Below are 21,794 nucleotides of genomic sequence, written 5' to 3' on the forward strand. Positions count from 1 at the left end.
TTGTTAACAGAACTGCATTGGGATATTTGATACTGATACATTAGATAATTTCATCTTTAAGAATTGCTATAACGCACTTAGTGGTAAATGAATAACCTCGATCGAGTAAAGTTATCTTAGTGAAATGTTAATTAAGTGTGTAGTTGGAAATTATAAGGAGTCTAATAACACCTAGTGCTGGATGAATTACATCGAATTTAATTTTAGAAACAACTCAGGTGACCTGATTCTCTTTATGAACAAGGGTTGTTAATTTGACTTCCCCGGCTAGCATCAACATCCTCTTGATATGGGTGGGCTTCCACCAAATCTTTTGATTTTTAAATTCGATGTCTAAAACCATTAGTTATGAACAAGTACGTACAAGTTTCTATTTGGAAAATTGGAAAAAAACTTGCTTTCAGGCGCATTTGAACTTTAAAATGGTTTTTTGCGGGACGAATCAAATACATTATCGAGGTCTTAACCCACATTCATGAAAAAATTTTGATCATTTCGTTTTGAAAAGTCTGGATCATGACTTTTCATGATATATATGTACCTTCTTTATGCTCGTTTGAACTTGAAAATGCGCTTGTTTTCTCTGCTAGATGAACTGGATACTAACTATTCATCAAAGCCAAGTGGACATTTCATTATTCACAAGACGCATGACATTACCTCTTTGCACTATACATAACTTGATTGTCTGAGTTCAATGGCAAACCTGTAGACTGTTCTTTTCAAGTAACTATATCATAATAAGATTTTGTTTTTGCGTACAAACTTAAAAAATAATCAGACATTTCATACATACATATTGGACTGATATTACATTAGAATGTTTTTCTTCAGTTGTAAAATTTAATTAAATACATATATATATATATATATATATCCATAGTTTTTTGGATCTTTACTAGGATAGTCTTTCTTGTTCATTCTCCTCTCTAAATTTGTATAACAAAAAGTAAACCTTTACAATTAAGCAACTGTCACTATTATTTATTTATCATTAATTTTGATAGTTAGCTAGATCGAGAAGAATTGAAAAATATACAATTTATATAATAAAAAGAGAAATGATGAGAGCAGTATTCGAAACTCAATCAACATCTGATGAGAAGAATTGAGCACTTAGATTATCCATAACAGCTAATTGCATATTCTCAGATGGTTTCCAATGTCTCTTCCTTTGATTTATAAACCAATTGTTGATCTGCTTTGGATCAAGTCCTGTTGATTCTGCTAGTGAATTCTTATCAGCCTCCTATTTAATTCAACACAAGGTAACATTATATTTCATGTCACGTTATAATTAATTAACTAAAACAGAGAGATACTAACCGTAGGATAAGGCCATCTAAAGTGATCATCCCACCATGCAAGTAACATTTGCCTTGCCTCTTTTGGTAGCTTCCCTTTCTTCTTTTTCTTTGAAAATTCCAACTTGAGACTACTTAAATGACTTCCAAACTTACGTAACAGCCTATCTTTCAGTTCATTATCCTCACTTCTTCTCATTGATGATGATGCATCACCACAACTTAACTCTTCCTCCTCCTCCTCATCATCATCTGCACTAACATTTTTGACATCTTAATATTAAAGATAATATCAATGCAAACTTAAAAGCTTGTCAGAAGAAAGACATAATATATAAATATGCTTTTTAACTTGACTTCGAATCACATTTATGTCCTTCAACTTTGGATGTGCACAAGTAGACACTTAAACTCGTATAAAGTTGAACAAACAGGCACACATGTCCTATATGTCATTTTTTGTCCGACGTGGTGTCGTACGTGTGTTGTGTTATGTAGATAGTTAAAGTGTCTGTTTGTGCATTATGAAAGTAGGTGGTCAAAGTAAAAAATTTGAAGCCAAATTTAACGTCCAATATATGTATTATGCCTAGAAAAAATCGATCCACCTGAATGCTAACAAATTACCCACAAAAGGAAAAAGTAACAGATCGGATCAAGAATTTGGAACAACTATGTGCACCTTCAAACTACACAAATTATTATGATATCAGTAATACATAAGGAAATCTATGTATCGTTTAATTTAATGCATGAATTCATTAAGCAGTGTAGTAGTTATATAAGGTAGCATTCGTAGTTATCCATTTTCTAAATTACAAACCAAACACTATAAAATTAATTTTCTACATAGTCCTCACCAACTACCAAACAAAATATTAATCATACACATTAATATTTCTCTTAACAAGCTACCAACATCATCAAAGATAATATAACTAATAACCTTTGTAATAAAAGCGGATCGATCTGTTGTATTAAAAATGTAGTGGAACTTGGAAGGCTGCAAGGAAACACGTGTATACACTAGTTTTATTATATGACAGTATTTAACTCAGACAGTAAAAAAAAATATTTATGTCTCTGTCTATTATATATACAAGTTTAATTAATATATAAAAATATTACATAATCTTATTAAATATTTTATTTTAAAAGCACATGTTTTTAGAATTAAAATCAAATATTTTTGTTACTGACACAAATTATATAATATGGACAATTTACGTACTAGACCGATTGATATAAGACAGCTACGTATTTCTCGATTGCTATTTTATCAGGCGCATATTTATATGGTAAAAACCCTCTTTAATGAAAAGAAAAGTACTCTTTTTATTAAAATTAATTTATTCTATTAGTTAAATCCGTCACAGAAAAATTATTTAACAACTCTTCATACTGCTTTTTATAAATTTATGTTAAATTAAGATAAAACATTTATTTAACTTATCCTTCTTTTTAGCCCATCCCAAAAAAGGACACAAACAATTTAATTTTAAAATGTTATTATTTATTTTAAATTATAAATTTTTTGCTTTTTTACTTAAACTTTATATCAAATCAAATTACTTCACATAAAATGAGAGGAAAGGAGCAGAAATTAAAATCAAAAAATATATTGGAAAAGAGACATTGGGGAGCACAAAGAGCCATGACTGGACTGAACCCACCAGAGTGGCCTACCAAGATTTGACTACCATCACCCTGCAAACACTATCACTCTCAGTGGGTTTTCAGTTTCGAGAGAAATCAAAAAAGAAAAGATAAAAATGTATATTATTTTTAATTTCTCATCCAATCCAATGTTCAATATCCACTTGAATTCTCTCTCTCTATATATATATGGATTTAGAAGCTTGATCACTTTGTTTCACTGTAATCCTTTGTGTGGCACTTTGCTCCTAGAGTATCAGAATAATACATCATTATGTAACAATATTTGATTAGTTTGTTTATTTATTATCTAAACTTACGTGTTCAATCTAATTTTTATTTTTTTTAAAAAAAAGAATTGTTGGATAATAGTAGTTGTTGAATAAAAAGGGAAGAAACAAAAGAAAAGAGTTAGAATTGGCAGCGTAAAGCACGGGAGTCCATGTGATATATCGACCACCCGCTCTACACGGGCTGGCTTTCTCTCCCATTAATTGTTTTTGGGTCCTACCCTTTTTATTCAATGTCCCATTATATATAATACACTCTATATAATAAAATAAGATAAATGTCCCTTCATTCATTTATTTCTTTCTTTAATAATTCAACCTTCTTTACTACTCCTATATTTATTATTACACTATATTCAAACAAGAGTATACATTATCGTATAGTTTGACAAATACTCTTGGACTATATTCAAATCAAACGACATATTCGGTATAATTTTGCATAAAATCTAGAGATGATGATGCATATACGGTCTCACTTTCTATTTCGTTTAAAGGGAGAGAACAACCTATGTCAACTTAAATAATGTGAATACATCATATTGAAAACGGATTACTCCAAAGGTGTACCTCAGAACCAACTTTTACTTCGACTTGGAGAAGAAAATGCATGTAAACACATATCATTTTAAGCTTAAATGATAAAAATAAGTTAAAAAGTCAATTCAAACGGACTGAAGAAGTCTTTCCAATGCATATTATCAACTTAAATGAATCTCAATGCAAGAACCTAAATACACAAGAATTGTGTAAGGGTTCATGCTTGTTGTTAAGAAGTTGAAACTTCATTTTGCAAACTAAAACAAAATTTGGTAGTGGTAATATTCTTAAACAATCAACGTTTTCTCACCGAGCCTCACATAATTACTACTGATCAAAGTAAGGTCTAGTACTACTAACAACCACTACGATAATTACTACTCCGCAATTACGAGAATGGCTATATAATTAATTATCTACTATGCCAATGACACAAATATATGTATTAATTTAGCTTACATCTCAAGCATAATATTAATATAACAGGCAAGCATGCATAAACTTTTGAACATTAAAAAAAGAAAGCCACAAGTACAACACAATAGGGAAAACAGCATCCAGCAGTTTATCAGTTTAATGCAATCTAAGCACGTGAACATATGCAGTTGATCACTTTGAACTTACTAAACTAAAAATAATCTTTTTATTGAAATTAAAACAAAAGGCACACGAGGCTAGATTAATAAATTACTCTCTGTATCATTAAAAAGTTAATCTGTACTTTGAAACTAAAAATAAATATTACTTATATAGTTTGTCAAACACAAAGAATATATTTACCCATTCATTATTATTAACAACCCTTTTATAATCTCCTCGTCAATTTTTTAGACTGTAAGGCTGCTGCCTGCCTTATACAGATCAAATTATACCATTTGCCTCTCAAATTAATTAAACTATTTGGACAATGACAGCTTCTAATACGTGGAGAAAGCATAAAATAACACAACTTTGTATCCTATATATTTAGTTTAATACTTTAATCTAAGCAATTAATTATTAGATTAGATCAAATTAAAGCAAACATTATAAACAATAAGTTCCAATTGTACTTAGCATGTATAACTTACTTTAAAAAAAAAAAAAAAACTGCCAGGCCATCGATTCTTAGATTTAAAATCTATTAATATAGAGTTAAGGTATATATTTCTCGATTATACATTATTGTAAGATGGAGATAAATCATTAGGTAAATGAAGAAGATTATATAATCACTTTTAAGTGAACACCAATGAGACATCAAACAATTCCCAATGTGTCTGGCAAGAACACATAGCACTATAATATTGGAACTTGAAAAATAAATAGGATGAAGGCGTTGGAAAGACCAATTAATTGTGGTTCCACATGCAAGCCACATTCTATCTGAGAATATATATACATACATCCAACTATTATAGACTCTACTCAAACATATGGTCTTTGTTGACATACTGTACTTGAATCTAATTTATGAGTTATGTTGTTTGAATCTTTCAAAAAATTTATTAAAACTACAGTAGATCTTCCCAAATAAAAAAATGTAGCACCAAAAAACATATTGAAGGATCCAAACAACATTATATGAGCTTAAGAGTCGAGTTGTTTTTCAGATAATTACTCATCTAATAATCAATTATTATTTCAAAGACTCACATTTCTTCCTAATATCAATTATCTTCAACAAAGAAAATGACTTTCTGAAGTAGAAAATTCGTAACTAAGTGACCAAATGAGATATAACCTAAAAGATGAATGTAAAATAATGCTACAATAGTGACCTAAAACAAAATGAAGTAAGTATATATCTTTGTATTGAAAATATATATCCAAGTTGAAAACTCAAAATTTGTACTACCATCAATCATCTATGTCTAATCATACGCGTGAGCCAGCTCCAGCTACAACAGTAGTCCAAGTACAAGAATTATGAACCCTATTTTCATCTCCACAATTTGATAGGAACTAGTTTGCTATTTGATTATATCTTGGATTCAGACATTTAAGTATTGGCCAAAGAAATGATCGATTTACATCAAAATAATCGACTTAACCTTTATGAATTAGCTGAAAATATGTACCACTTAACAATAACTAAGTGATAAACTTGTCCTTCTTGTGCAATCATCATCAAATTACCAAAAACAAATAGATATAAATGTACAGTAAACTTGCATGATATTAGATCATCTTAATTTCAGTTGTCCACGTAACGTGTTTAAAATTACAAGATTAAAATTATTAAAATTTTATGTAAATTCAAATTAGATCATTCTTCTGAGGGGAGAGAGAGGGAGTATATAATGATCACCTTTCCTATATATAAAACATGAGCAATGATCTAGTAATAGGGTAGATATAGAGTATAGAGGACATACGTCACTGTTTATTGAAAGAGCTACTATAGCCATGTCACCTCAATTGTGATATGTCAAAATCAGAATCTCTGAGCTAAAGTGGTTTTAAATGAAAAAAAGAAATTCTGACAACAAAACAAAAGGCAAGTGAAGCACCACAAAAACAATATGAGTAAAACTAGGATATCAAAGGTCCCAGTGGCACTCAAAAAAAAACATCTAACCCTCAAGGAGGGCAAAAAATTACATAGTTTTTTTGCTACTATCAATGAATTATTTTCCACAAAACAAGCAAAATTTTCCAAAATTATATAATCAGTCACGGCTTGAATACACAGAGGCAAGAAACACTTGATCATTATTTTCATCTCTGACAACTTTTGGTTATATTTTTTGTAGCTCTATGCTCCATTATTATTTCCAAACACACATGTGAATTTTAGTAGTTCGTTTCCTTAAAATGATTTTACCTCCGATGACAATATTAGTGAGAGCGAGAATTACCTATAATAGACGTATGTTCAATTCTTGTAGTCTCTACTCATATGAGAGAAGAATTGAAGGAAAAGAGGTTCTCAACCAGAGAAAAGTATTGTCATATTCTCATGGATATTTTGATTGAAGAAGAAAAAGGATGATGTTCTCATGTAGAAAAACCACTATGACAGTTAGAATCTGTTTTTCGCTCTGTGGAAAATGAGCCATGTTCTATAACACAAATTTTCTACTCTAATACTACTCCATACAACAATATTTCATTACACTAATATCAATACAAACAACATGATCGAGAAAGAGATTACGATAAAATGTTTGACTAACCTTTGCAAAGATTACCTAATTGCATTTCAATCTTGTTGAGGAAGGTTGTTGCTTCATCAAAAGGCCTAGACAGATCGGACTTATACTTCAACAATATATCACAATACGTTTCCTATTTGATTGAACAAGCATATGGTATGGTCAAACAAACTATTCACACTAGATAATTTTAATTCAACTTAACTTTCCAAAGAAAGTCCAACAATAAATTCTACAAACAGAAATAAAAGAGCTAGTAACTAACCATAAACTCATCAAGTTCAGGATCAGCTCCTATACATAAACAAGTAGCGTTTGGTTTACGAAAATCATTTTGTTGCCTTATCTCTTCTAGCAGATTTACTATACCCGCTGGTGCTCCAACCTGGAAAAACAAAATTTCCAAGTTATATTATATATATATATATATATAAAAATTTAGGTTAAGAAAATCCAATAATTCTTTCTAGCTAGTATATATAATGTTCATAAATAAGGAATCATAATACCATAGTTAACCAACCTTTTGGCAATCAATATAAGCGTTGAGTAATTTAGGATAATAAGGATGTGAGAGGATTTTAGCCTTGATAATATTTGAACCATCTTCATCATTATTATTATTGTTATCACCACCACTTCCACTGCCTCCACAACAATTTCCACGATAAATATTATTTTGAAGCGTTTGTTCCGATGATAATTGAATAGGATCGGATCCAAACATGATGGAGGAGTTGGTATAGTTGTGGAAATTGTTGTACTCAGTTTGCATCATCAAATTCTCCGGTGACATCAAAGCTTTATCGGCATAATCATCTCTTGTGGAATTAAAACCATACATTATTTCATCATCCATATATCTAAAAAAAATACAAAATAATCAAATCAGGAATTTGTTTGATATTTCAAGTGGGTGTTGTGTTTTTCTTTTTTCTTTTTTCTTTTTTAAAAAGGGAGAGAACTAAAGGAGAAGAGGGGAAAAGAAGGGAAGGTGAAGAGGAAGAGAGGTCCCATTACTTAGAGATAAAATAAAAGAATCTAACATTTAGTTGGTTTAAACACGCTTGTAATAACTATATAATGGTAGATATAGAATATTTATTTTATACCTAGATTTATATTTTATAGTGTGCTAATTAAATAATAATAAATATTATTTAGTGATTTTTATTTTTTCATTTTTGTAGATGCTTGCGGATTGTTTTATTGGGTTAAAAATGCAATAGTAGTATATACTCTCGTTCATCAATTTGAAGTTTGAAATTTTGTTCGGATATATATTTTTTATAAGCATAAAAATCTTACAAATAAATTTTTATATCATCGACTAAATGAATAAATCTATTTATATAAATAAGATATTAAAATATTCTAAATAAGAACTATATTGATAAACACGGCACAAATAATACATACGTAATTAATATATATATGATTAAATTCTGCATAACTAATATGTGTATATCTAAATTATGCATAATTATAATGTATGTATAACTAATACTCATATTAACTATACATACATAGCTCTATTCCGCTATTAAACGATCCCCAATTGTTCCTAGAAATTTTACACCCAAAAATATAAAGTGGGCTCAGATGGGGCAAAATATGTAATTGTAATTTTTAATAAATTAATAATAAGGTAAAATTCATTTTTTTTTAATTTTATATCCGATGTAAAATGCTTATATCAAAACCTAACTCTTTCAAATTCATTGTGTAGATCGCCTGACCATTTTGGATTCACTGGGTAGGTTCTCGTTAGAAGAAAGTGCTCTTTATTGAAGATTTTTCTATACTTAAAATTTTAATTTGAGACTTATAATTAAAAAAAAAAAAAGAGCAACCTCATATATCTAATTCAATACGCCGCATCCTTTTTACTGGAAATATTTACTAATGATGATCTGAACTTCATTATTTAAAATAACTGATAAAATATCAAAATACTGGTTTAAAGAGTATTTTTAATTGAAGTATTACTTTTCAATTACTAATATTGTTGAAGTTTCACAATCTCATTTTTCCTTCTAATTAAGTTAATGCCCAAACATAACTTAAAACTTTATCTACGGAGTCGTTAAGCAGTTTCCTCTATCCAATCATATGGTTAAAATAGAGGTTTTTTCAATCATGAATCAATATGATACTAGTATTAATTTTTTTTCTCATTAATTTATAATATTGTGTGAAAATCATCATGGTGCATTTATTTAGTAATAAACTTCAATAAAAAATATTACTAATTTATTTTAGTGGATTTATCAACACGAGTTGACCTTTTCTACTTGAAGCTTCTTGTTCCAGTGAGTACACTCTTCAACCTGTGAAGACTTCTAAAAATTACTCTCACCGTTTCATCGTAATTGTCATTTTAGCTCAAAAAAATTGACTCAAAATAATTGGGCAAATCATTCAGTTCACATTTTTTGTTACAAAATTTTCGAGTGTACATAGGTTATGTTGAATATTAATAGTTATGAAAATGAATAAATATATAATTGAGAAGAAAATTTGCATATAACTCAAATCGAGAAAGAGGGGAACAAGTAAAGATGGTGCAATTTGTAAAGAATTATAGCCAATAGGTTCATGAGATAAGATGGCCATTCTTAGTGCCTTTTCCAGGTATAATATATATTTCCTCCGTCTCCATTTATATTATTTATTTTTTCATTAAGTTTAATATATTTAATAATAATTTAATATTAAAATATTTATTTTATTTTCAATTAAAATAATTTATAATCACACAAACAAACATGCATCACTTATTTTAGATTATAATTATTTTTTTTTAAAAAAATTATTTTAAACTTTATGTTAAGTCAAACTAACTATATAAGTACTATCCAAATTTTGGATCAATTGCTTTTTTCCTGTTGATTTCGTTTTCATAAATGTAGTCTTCGCAGAGTCAAAGCCATCTTTTTTAATGGCGAAAATGCCCTCCTTGTCTATCCACCTCTTTAATCAATATAACCAATAATTAGAGTATCCTCCCATCAGATCCACGTATTCATGTTCATGTTTGACTTTAAAAAAAAACTGTATTACGAAAAAATCGCGAGTCTTATTTAATTTTATATGATTTATTTTTTTAGTTAATCAAAAAATCCTGTATCATGAAAGAATCGCGAATTTTATTTAATTTTTTAGAATTTATTCTTCTTAATTAGTCAAAAGAAAAAAGATAAATTTATATACTTATTATTTATTTTTAAAAAAAAAAATGTTCATAACCTTTATATTAGGTCAAATTAATTCGTATAAGATAGGACTGACATTTTGTATTTGATATTTAATGAGGGGCTCATAATGCCTGTGAGGATGCCTGAATGGACTTATTTTGGTAAAGACATATAGTGCTTTAGGACTTAAAAATAGTAATATTTATAAAAAAAAAAAGTTAAGAGTAAATAGCTTTTTTACTTTTAGGTAAAAACAAAAATTAAAAAGGAGGCTATCCAAACACTTCCTTAGTCTAATAGATATTTTACTAACCGGTATATCAATACTTAAAATTATAATGTGCACAAATCACTCAATTATATTAAAAATCACTAGAATTTATATTTGACAAATTAAAAAAGAAGTTCATGAAATTCGTTGTTGAAAAGTTAGAAGAAATCTCTCTATTTTAAACAACAAAAGATAGTGTAAACATATATTTATTGTGTCGTATAGAAAAAGTCACAATCTTTTCAAGAAGTCATACCCCTTCAAAAAAGTTAAATCCCTTCCGAAGGTCACAATCTCTCAAAAAAAATCACAATGTTTCTGAAAAATCACAATATTTCATTCTTCATTCACACATCTTGAAAAAGTTCAACAACAAATAAAAAAACAAAGAACGAATAACACGATTTAACATAGCATGTATCGATTAAAAAGAAAAAAGAGAGATACAATTACTCTTATTTATCACCTTATCATATAATTAAATAACTATATGAGTTATATTGGTGGAACTGGAAAAAACATCTCCTCTAATCTTCTAAAGTTGCAAATATTTTATTATTTAATTTTTCCATTTAAGTAAGAAATAAGGAGGATAGAAGAGATCAGTATACCATAAGTTTGAAAAGAAACGTTCGAATATTAAAAGGTTGGAATACAAAAAATTGAAACATAAAAAGTTGAAAAATATATTTAAAGAACTAAAATTATTGGCAATAGTCTCCTATAAAGAGGAGAAAATGATGGTTGATCAGACAATTCAGATTGTGATATTTATAGGAATAACTTTGTGGAATAGTAAAAAGAGAACCTTAGATAACGTTATATTGTAACAAAAATAATTTTTAACGAAATAAATATACATATAACATATTAACAGAAAATTATAGATTTTAGAGACATTTACAAAAAGTACTAATATTATTAAAGAAAATGTATTTAATAGCAATTAAACTATTAATGTTAATTAATTAAAACTAAAAATAATGTAATGTTACGATTATGGAATATATGCATGAGAAGAGAATCAAAGTACTTTAGAGCTACATGTATGAATAAAAACTTTATTAATTATCTAATTATTAATCAAGGGATTAAAAAGGGTTACATCTATTTGTAACTAAAAAGATTAGTCCTTCAAATTAGATGAATATTGTCCCAAAATGGTTAATTTTGTAGACTTTTCCTTTCTTTTTAATGTAGAGGATTAATTAGTTTTATATTCTCTATAGAGTTTGCCAAATTCAAACGGATAAGAGGCTGAGGGATAAAATTCACATTGTTATAAATTTAAATAGATTTTTAGGATTTGACCTTAAAATTTTGATGAATTATAACAATTTTTGCTTCAAAAATAGTCAAATCAATTCTATATTTTTACATCCGATCTTCTAATACCAATATCAATAATTTTAATCATTCGAATTCACTCAAATATTCAAGACTCAATAGGCAATAAAATTACTCAAATAAAGTAATGATTTTCGTTCAATTTTCTTCAACCAAATCAATAAGGATAAAAATTCAATCAAATATTATTCATATTGTTAAAGAATGACAAAGGTCCCACATCGATGGTTAGTGAGATGGGTGGACTCCTTATAAGGTTTGGACAATCTTCCTCTCTTTGAGCTAGCTTTTGGGGTACGAGTTGGGCGTAAGACCTAATTTCACATTGTAACAGAGCAGGACTCATCTCACCCGATGTTGGGGTTCCTAAAATGACCCGTCTCACCCGATGTTGGGGTCCCTAAAATCAAAATTGTCCACGCACCAGATATTAAGCACTGGGCGTGAGGTGGAGTGTTAAAGAATGACAAAAGTCCAACAATAGTGGTTAATTAGATGGGTGGACTCCTTAATTAGATGGGTGGACTCCTTATAAGGCTTGTGCAATCCTCCCTCCTTTGAATTAGCTTTTTGAGTGTGAGTTAGGCCTAACACCTAATTTTACACATATTAATTTCACAAATAAATAACAAATCTTCAATTTTATAACATATATCTCATTCTTTTCAATTTTAGTTTTAATTCACGTGTCTCTTGATATCAGGATTGATATAATTAAAATTTTGATGTTGTAATGACCCGATCAGTCATTTTTAAAAAGTTTCAAGAGCTGATTTTGGGCGGGTTGTAGTTTGAGGAGGTTGAGTTGGGATGAAAAGGAGTATTTGATTCTAGCTACGTCAGCTTGTTTATTAGGTTGTTTGATGGGTATTTGTTGTTGGTACTCACTCCTTACTCTTACACATGTGTAGATTTCGAGTTCGGACCTGTGTGATCTCTTTTTCCTTCTCCTTTTGCCTTCTCCTTCTTCTGATTTTGTGGCTTGTCAAGATTTTTGAGTGGCAGTTGCTTGTCATCCCGACGGACTCTCTTATTCCTCTATTTTATGTTTTATTCTACTTGAGAAACAAAAACATTGAGACTTGTATTTATCTTTTGAATTATGTTTTTATATTAGTGGTTTGTATACGTGACAATCAAATTTTGAAGTGTTAATAGAAAAAATAAACTTTTTGCGTTATCTTGGTCTTGATGTATCTTTTAGCATTCTTATCGTTTCGTTGGGTTAAAAATGATTTGTCTTGATGAAAATAGACAAGTCCTCACATCCACCATCCATTTTTGGATCGTGGCAGAAGCTACCTCTGATTCGGTCAATATGTCTCTACAATATTTTCTATTGTTTTTCTTTACCGATATATGTGTGTGTATATATATAAAATTGAGATCATATCATGTATACCCTAGTAAAAAAGATAGAGATTATTCTTGAAAATTAAATAATCGCAATAATGATTTTGACTGTTTTATAATGGCCAACAGGATTGATTCCCATTTTATCCTTCTTTTGCTTAATTTGGACAATACAGCAGTTTAGTCTTGAGACCTAAAATGGAAAACATTAGGTAATCCTAATATTTAATTAAAAGAGATAAGTGAATGAAGATTTATGGTATGTATATGTCACTTTCCTGGAAGACTGTTTGCTTTGATTAGTTAATGGTAATTTCTTGTCTTTTAGCTTTTTTTAAGCATAATAAATGTATTCAATTTAAAGGATATAACCATCCCAATCTAGTAATATACTTTTTGGGTGGAGTAGGAGGAACTTAATATCTAAAATATTTTACGTTCAGACAAAAGATTTAAAAAAACATCACACTTAAAAAATGTAACTCAAATTTGAGAGTTTATATCCCTCTGGCTTAGTTAAAATCCAACTCAGTCTAATTCATCTAACAGCTTTGATCGACTAGAAAATCTATGTGGCTCAAATTGGCACAATTGGAAACTTATAGGAATGTAGAAATCCAATATTTTATGTTTAGAAATTTGAAGAGCACATTTGGAAAAGATTTGGTGCTTATGATGGTTCGATATTTGTGTATATCTTTATGTATATCTCATGTATATATTTGCATACATTGATAGATAGTGTGATATACATATGCCACATGTATTGTCTATTATAATTGTAACTAGACATAAATGTCCGTGGTAGCACGGACTCAATATCTATTATATTTTAAATTTTATTTTTTTAAAAAATATTTTAAATTATTAATTATTATAATTTATCACGTTTTTATGTTTATTTTTAAATATATATAAAAAATAAAATAAATAATTAAAAGGGAAGAAAAAAATAGACAAATGAAACCACACCGCCCACAAGGGTGAAGCAGCATGTCACCGCCACGTGTGGTTATCCAAATAAGTTGAGTAGATACTAAAATATATTGGTATACAGTAATATACATAAAGATATACATGTTATTGCCATAAATTTATAGAAGTGGTGCGTTTGAATATATTTGGTAAATGTCTGCCGTTTTATTTTTGGATGAATCTGAATTTTGGAAGAAGACAAACGTGAAACTGGGAATTGTATATTTGATTTTTATTTCTTTCATTTTAAGCCTATTTTACAAACTCACTCAAATTTTAGATTTAACTTAAACCATCCAATTACTTGGAAATGGTAGAAGATAAAGTCACATTATTTTCTTTTCTTTTTACCTTTGTTAGGTTTGCTTCTCATAAAAATTCGAATTCTTCCGTCGTATAAATTTGCTACAAATGGAAAGCCCTACTTGACGCTGGAATTTAGATAAGAATGTTCTTTTTAATCTTTTTTTTTTCACAAGAATTTCCACAACTACTTTGCATGCAAATATAAATATATAATTTTTTTTATTCTTGTTCTCTCTTTTTTTTCGCTTTGCATAATATTGATACATAAAAATTCGTAAAGTTAGATGCTTTTGAATTACCTCAAACCGCAGTATGTATAATTCTGTGATGCATATATTTAGCGAAAAATATGAAAGTTAAAATTAAAGTCTTAATTATCCGAGAATGGATTAGGTCAATCATTTCGTACTCCATTCTTTCACTTACTCACCAATATATTCATCTCCAATGAAACAAAACAGACCTTTTTAGATCTACTTTAAGTTGGTGATTTGTAATTGTAAATCACAGAGAAAAATCTATGAAAATTTAAATTTTGAGCGGTGCATGCACAAAAATATTTATTGACTATGGTAAAAATACAAGTACGATACCTTTTCAATAGGTTAATAGTTTACCTAATAAGGAATTGAATAATTCGTCCTCACACTAATGAATCATTAGCTATATAATTTTAATCCGTTCATCAACCATTAATACAATAATCAAATATCAATAATTCAATTTTGTGGTTAACTTATCAATTTGATTTAATTTTGAACAATCCTAGATTTCTTTAGAATAAAATTTATTTTTCTTATTGTTTTTTTAATATGACTATTGATATTTATATCAGAGTTTGTACATTTTAAATTTATGTCAGGTAAGACAATTTTTAAAAAAAAATCTTTATTGAGAATTTTTTTCATATTCAAATATTCAAAATTCTAATGAGACCATAGCCTCGCCCACTCCGCCACATGGTAAGATCGAAATTTGAAACACTAGTGGTATTATTAGAACAATATTACTATCATACATTCTCTAAGTAGAGCAACAATTTTTTGCTGCAAAATTTGCAGGACTTTTCCAGAGTAAAGCAAAGATAAATACTTGTGATTGATTGATTGATTTGATTTGATTAATATTTGTCATTTAAAGCTGCTAAAATAAATACTCCATCACCTACTTACAAGAGCCATTGGATTGGTTTTGGCATACCCAAACAATTTAATGGAATCCAAAGGGTACTGAAATTATTTTGTTTCTTGCAATACAATTTCAGTTTAATTTTGATATTACTATAATGGGGCAAAAGGTAAAAATTTGATAATTATGTTAGTTTGGAGCGTTAAGATGTCACGTAGATTAAAATATTAAGAACATTTGACACCCTCAAAGAAGGCTATAATTTAACTATTCACGTAACTTCAAGGGTATGTATTATGGTATAGTTAGCATAACGAAGGGTAAAATTTGTCCATTTTGTATAATAAATAAATAAATTGTATTGACTTTTTATATCTTTAACAATTGATTTATAAGAATGATCTTAGAAATGGATGTTTTTGAACTTTTTTTTGACTATGTTTGTTAAATGAATAAACCTTCAAACTTTATTTTTAATTTTTTTTTAATTTAATTTTACCTCTTTCAGAAAAATCGAATAAAAAATTTAAAATTACTTATTTTCAAGCTTGAGTATGATCTTCCTCTTTACATGATATAACTTTATACGACGGTCCAACTTCCTCTTTATTAAGATCAACTTGCAATAATGGACATAGTTGGAGCTTTATTATAGATTTATAACTAAAGTTATTTAAATTTTATGATTCAAAGTTACGTGTTTAAAGTAGAAATTAAAGAGGCGATGAAAAAGGGAGAGAGAGACAAGCGAAGTTTGAGAAATAGGAGGACGGGAAGCGAGAAAGAGGCCGAATACATATTGTATTCGTTGTGTTTTATGACCAATACTAATTGTATCAAGTGTACCAACAAATGCAAATTGTATATACACTATGTATCAAGTGTATGAACATGTAAAATTCTATCAAGTGTATTAAAAAATATAATTTATAACAAATATCGCAGTTGTACCAATGAAAACAATTGCGTCAAGTATATTAAGAAGTGCAATTTGTATCAATGAGTACAATCGCATCGATATCAATATTCTCAATAGCATATGAATTTAATTATTCTCACAAAAATATTTTTCTTGATAATGAACGATGGTTAAATCTAATCCTAAAATTTCCCTTTACTATAATAAAATATTGAAATGCATGAATACTTTATTTTAACACGCTTCTACTTATATTCGTAATAAATTAATATCAATCCTTTTGAAACATATTAAAAAGAATAATAGGAACACTAGAAGCATGTTGAAACTTGAACCTTCTACCGGATTCTGAAAATTCCTTAATATATTTGTAAAACTAAATATATAGTCCACTCACCTTAACTAGCAATAAAAATTAACAAAACTAATTCTCATTGTGTACATGCATATGCAAGTGCCATATGTTATAGTAACTTAATACGGAGATCGCATATAATACATCACTTTTAAGGTAGTGCTAGAATTAACTTAAAAATTTGTCAAATTTACAAAATCAAAAATAACTTAGAATAAATTTATATTGACTTAAAATAAATCAAAAACTAAAAGTAAATCTCCTTTTCTTTTTATTTTTTAATTTAAAACATAAATGTCATTTTAATTTACGTTTTCTTTTCAACTTAAGAAGTACTTTTTTTTTAAAAAAATAATCCAAACGGATTCTAATTAATTTGAATGACAGGAAATGGTGTCAACACAAGACAAAAAGATGCATGTCGAAGTCACGTACCAGAATTTATCTTTTTTATGAAAAAGCAATTCATAAAAGCAGATATCACACCACCTTGAAGTTATAAGTTAACATGCTGCAACTAAACAAAAAAGAGAATTAAAAAAGGAAGAAGAAATATTGTTAAAAATCATACAGCTATTGCATAATTAAAAAAGGCAAGGAACAAAACTGACCTTTGAGATATGTATTTATAAAAGAAAATGTCTCTAATCCCCTAGAGTTTTAATAGGGAAATTATAATGAAAGAATTAGGTACTAAAAACTGATCAAATTTGATTTTTGCTTATGTGTTTTTAGCTTGGTTATTTATAGAATATTTTTCCTAAGTGGGACTTTTAAACTACACCTATTTAATTTGATTTGGACCATTGAAATACTAATTAATTTTAAAACATATGATATCAGAATATATCTACACGTGAGATACCATGTAAATAATTACTAGTTTTGTGTTTACTTAACTTTGTGTTGAATAGTTAAAATAAGACTTATTAAGTGAGGTCGAAATTTAAAAATTGAGTAGTCTTTGATAGAAAACATGTTAATTTTAAATAGACAGATTCAAAACTAAAAGTTAATGATTCGTGTATTAACTTTGGGGCATGACAAAAAAGTCAAATCCTTCATATCATATCTCGTGAGAAAAGTCGTCTTTGATTGATTCCTCTCAGTTAACATATATTAATAATTAAATTTTACAATAAAATATTTCTCAATAATTAATAATTATGAGATAAAACTAGTGAATTTTTATGAATCTATAGGTTCTCTTCTAGATTTGCCTCAGCTCAAAAATGGCTTAGCATTAATCGATCAAAAACCGATCGAATGGTCCATTGAGTAACAATGTTATTAAAAATGATTAGTCTAAAGTGAAGCACTAATACAAATTAAATTCTGATTAATTAGTCAACCAAGCAAATCCCCATATCAATGGAATGAGCATTAAGGGAAAAGTAAGTGATTAATTATTGATTTATTGTCATCCTTTAAAGTTGAAATATTAAGTCAAAACCTTCGTGGCTCTCTTCAAATTAAGTAAAAGTCATCATCAACGGATGCCTTCAAACAATGAAACCTTTTTTTTTCTTTTCTCTTTATTAGGGTAAGTTTATTTACTAATTATTTCACTAATTTAAAATGCACAAAATACGAATATCATTAAGCCACGTTCCACATTCTGTGACATTAAAAAGTTGCGTTTTGACTTCTTTTATTGGGCTCTTATGGGAAGAACCTTTTTATCAAGATTGAAAGTATCCCAACAAATAAAAAGTAATTATATAAAATATTTTTTGCTGGCAAGTTCGTTTGAAAATGAGTTATGCATGTTTTATAAATTATTTATAAGTAATATCACGTTTGATAGCTTGTTAGAAGATGATTAGGTACTCATGTATAAAATTGTTATGGTATTCAATTTGCAATTTAGAATTCCGCATGTATAAGTTATGAGATAATATATGTATTATTATTTTAGAATTACGATAAAATAAGTGACATTTCCTTATAACCAATATATATTACTAATATATACATTAGTCTAACCCGCTATCAAATCCCTCGTATTTCAACTTCTTTTGTGGAGAAAAATAGTTGGTGTATTGCCACAAACTAATTTTGCTATTAGCTAATTATGTAACTTTTATTAATATAAGATGCTATGATGACTTCTAATGATAAGAGGAATAAATGTTACCCCTTTTTATTTAATTTTAACTTCTACAATAATTTGTCTAAAGAAAGCATAACATTTTGAAAATGCTAATCTTCTTTTTGAGGATTGGTTTTGCCTTTTGGTGACTATAGTTATGGTTCATTGGTTGCTTAAGCACACTATAATTTGGTCAAGAAACATCTGGAATAGTCAAACTTACTTTCATAGTTATTGCATACTAATTATTGCCTATTTAATTATCTTATCTTCAAATTATTCCTCCATTTGTTGTGCTTATAAGAGAAAATTAGAAAAGACTCTTTAGAGTATTGCTCTTTCTTGTATTTTGCTAATGTTGCAATGTTTTCGTGCACATATTATGATTTTCTTTTTAAATTTTTTTTACCTGAAGAGTGTATTAATATTGAAAATCAATAAAAAAAATAAATATGGAATTAAATTAGGACTTTAAACTAGTATTGACTGCATCAAATGAGAGAGAATTAGAATATTTTCATTCCAACAAATAGAAAAATGTTTACATAATATTCTAGACTAATATTTATATTAGAGCAATTTTTTTTTAGAAAAAAAATCTAACTATTAAGTATTGTTGTTGTTTCAACTGATGTGTTATATTTAAAATTTAAAAATATATTTTTATTCCCTTATTTTTCTTTAAACACATATGATTGATCCTTTGTTTTTTTAAAGAAAAAAATTATTATTTTATTATTACTATTTTATTTCTCTTATTATTTGTCAAACGATTTTAAAATAGAGTTCTTTCTCTTTTTATCTCCTTTTTCTCATTCTAGGAAGTTAGCTTTTCACTTTCTAAATACATGTAATACACACATACATATACGATTAAAGATCACAACAAAATAACATATACTTATACAACTTACTGCTAAATCAATTTCTTTTTGTAAACATATTTCAAATATATACTTATATAATTAGAAAGGATACTTGCATATACAAATTAATAACTTCATAAGCAAATATAAAATTTGATATAAAACGTAATTATAAAAATCATAACTATATCATATAATATAATTTTTTTTTAATATTTGTTAAACCTAAAATTTGTGTCAATTGCATGCCCAAGTCCCAACAGCCCAATAGCTCATTAAAAAGGGAATGAAACAAGATAAAGCCCATTGCTCATTAAAAATGAAAAAAGAGTGAGAGAGGATAATAAATCTGAAAGTTAGATTTCGCCCATAGGGAGGAGTTGTAATGAGATGGACGTTGGAATATTCAGAGCGCGTAGAGAGGAGATAATAAATTTGAAACTTTTTTTTAAAAATAATTTTATAATGATTTTTGATAAACTATGTAATAGATAATTGAAAACACACACAATTTTTTCTTTGACATTTGTATATGTCAAAATTATTTAATTATTAAGAATTGGAGTGTTCAATTATAACAAGGCTTAGTTCAAGTGTGTAAATAAAATGTGGATTTGCCTCTGTTCACGTAGCCAGCCAATTATTAATGAATGAAAAGAGAAAAAATACTATTTTTTTTCTTTTTGTTTTTTTGTAATTGGCCGACAAGTATTATGGGATTAATTAGTGAAATACTGAGTTGATACATACATGGAGTTATAAAGGGGAAGATGGTGGATGAGTGAGTCGATTCACTAGTAAAGAGAAAAAAAAAGGACTAAAGTAATGCACCATTTGGCAAGAATATAGTAAACTTACAAGCTAGCTAGTCATTCATATTATTTTATTGATTCCACTAAGCTTTAATGGCTGCTCACTATTCAAATAGCTTGAAGAATAGATATTTGAATGACCTTTATTAAAAATGTATATATATTTTATACAGTTTAAAAAGTTATTTTTATAACCATATATATTAAATCTTGAGCGTACTTAAAACGAACTCGATAGATCTTCACCACTGATTCTAAGACTGAGGATATTGCATTTTTTAAATTATGAATTATGAATTTAATATTTGTCTACGTTTTATTCATTTTCCACACAAAAATAGGCACATGCCTAACTTAGGATGAATTTCTAATTTCGCTCTCAAAGAATTTAAGTGCTATTAGCCAGCTTAGACAAAAAATTATATTATTTAATATTTTTATATATAGTAAATGTTACATTCTCTTTAATTAGTTTGTGTATTTATACTTTTTCCAGATTTTCATTAAAAAAAGGATTTTGTGAATCACCAAACACTTGATGTGAAATATAAAGAGATTTGTGTGGGGAGCAATAGTGAAAAAGAAAAAGGTAAAGCATAATACATATAGTAGTGGTTTATGATGTAATGATTTGTTGAGTTCTTCTATTTAAGGCCACAATCTATGGGCTAACTTACCACTAGCTTTGTCTCAAGAGCCTATTGGATACAATTAAAGAAAATAACACTATTCAGTTTCCCTTCTTGAAACCTATACATTATTAAGTGAGAGAAAAAAAAAATGCAGTGGGATGAAGCAATCCACGGGTCTTAGAAAAGATAGGCAAGTTGGAGTGGAGGAGTTTTAAACTGCAGGGCAGTTATGTTGCTCGAATTTGTTCAAAAATATCGACAAATACATGTTGGATTCTCCAAATTCAACGTGATTATAACAACATCTCTGGAGAGTCCGAGCAAACATAATTCCTCCCTATACAATTTCAAGTTTGCTCATACTTAGCCAAATTATGTGTGGATATATGGCAAAAGGATGGCAAACCGGCAAGTCACAAAACGGCAATTGTGGACTCCGTTTTGGAGTCTTTCTTGGCTTTCAACTTAATGTTGTACCCTTTAAGTATATTATTATATGATATCCACTCTTGTGTAAGGTTACATGCAAGTGTGTATGTTCTAATGGATTTTGGTAAGATTGTAGTACATTCCTTCTCTAGTCCTATGTTGGAATATATATAACTTGAATATCA

At 28.1% G+C, this 21,794-nt stretch overlaps 1 protein-coding gene across 2 annotated transcripts; it reads right to left on the reverse strand.

The window, feature by feature from the left end:
• Positions 1–963: 963 nt before the first annotated feature.
• On the reverse strand, positions 964–7,981 carry TKN3 (knotted 3 protein). 2 transcript variants are annotated; one of them, XM_019213747.3, is made up of 5 exons: positions 7,451–7,981; positions 7,193–7,312; positions 6,964–7,060; positions 1,327–1,556; positions 964–1,249 (listed from the first exon to the last, which is right to left on the reverse strand). In XM_019213747.3, exons 1-5 carry the CDS (start codon positions 7,784–7,786, stop codon positions 1,085–1,087), a joined length of 948 nt encoding a protein of 315 aa, XP_019069292.1. In that variant the 5' UTR covers positions 7,787–7,981; the 3' UTR covers positions 964–1,084.
• Positions 7,982–21,794: the final 13,813 nt, after the last annotated feature.

This window comes from Solanum lycopersicum, chromosome 5, assembly GCF_036512215.1.
Source record: "Solanum lycopersicum chromosome 5, SLM_r2.1".
In the NCBI taxonomy this organism is placed as follows: Eukaryota; Viridiplantae; Streptophyta; class Magnoliopsida; order Solanales; family Solanaceae; genus Solanum; species Solanum lycopersicum.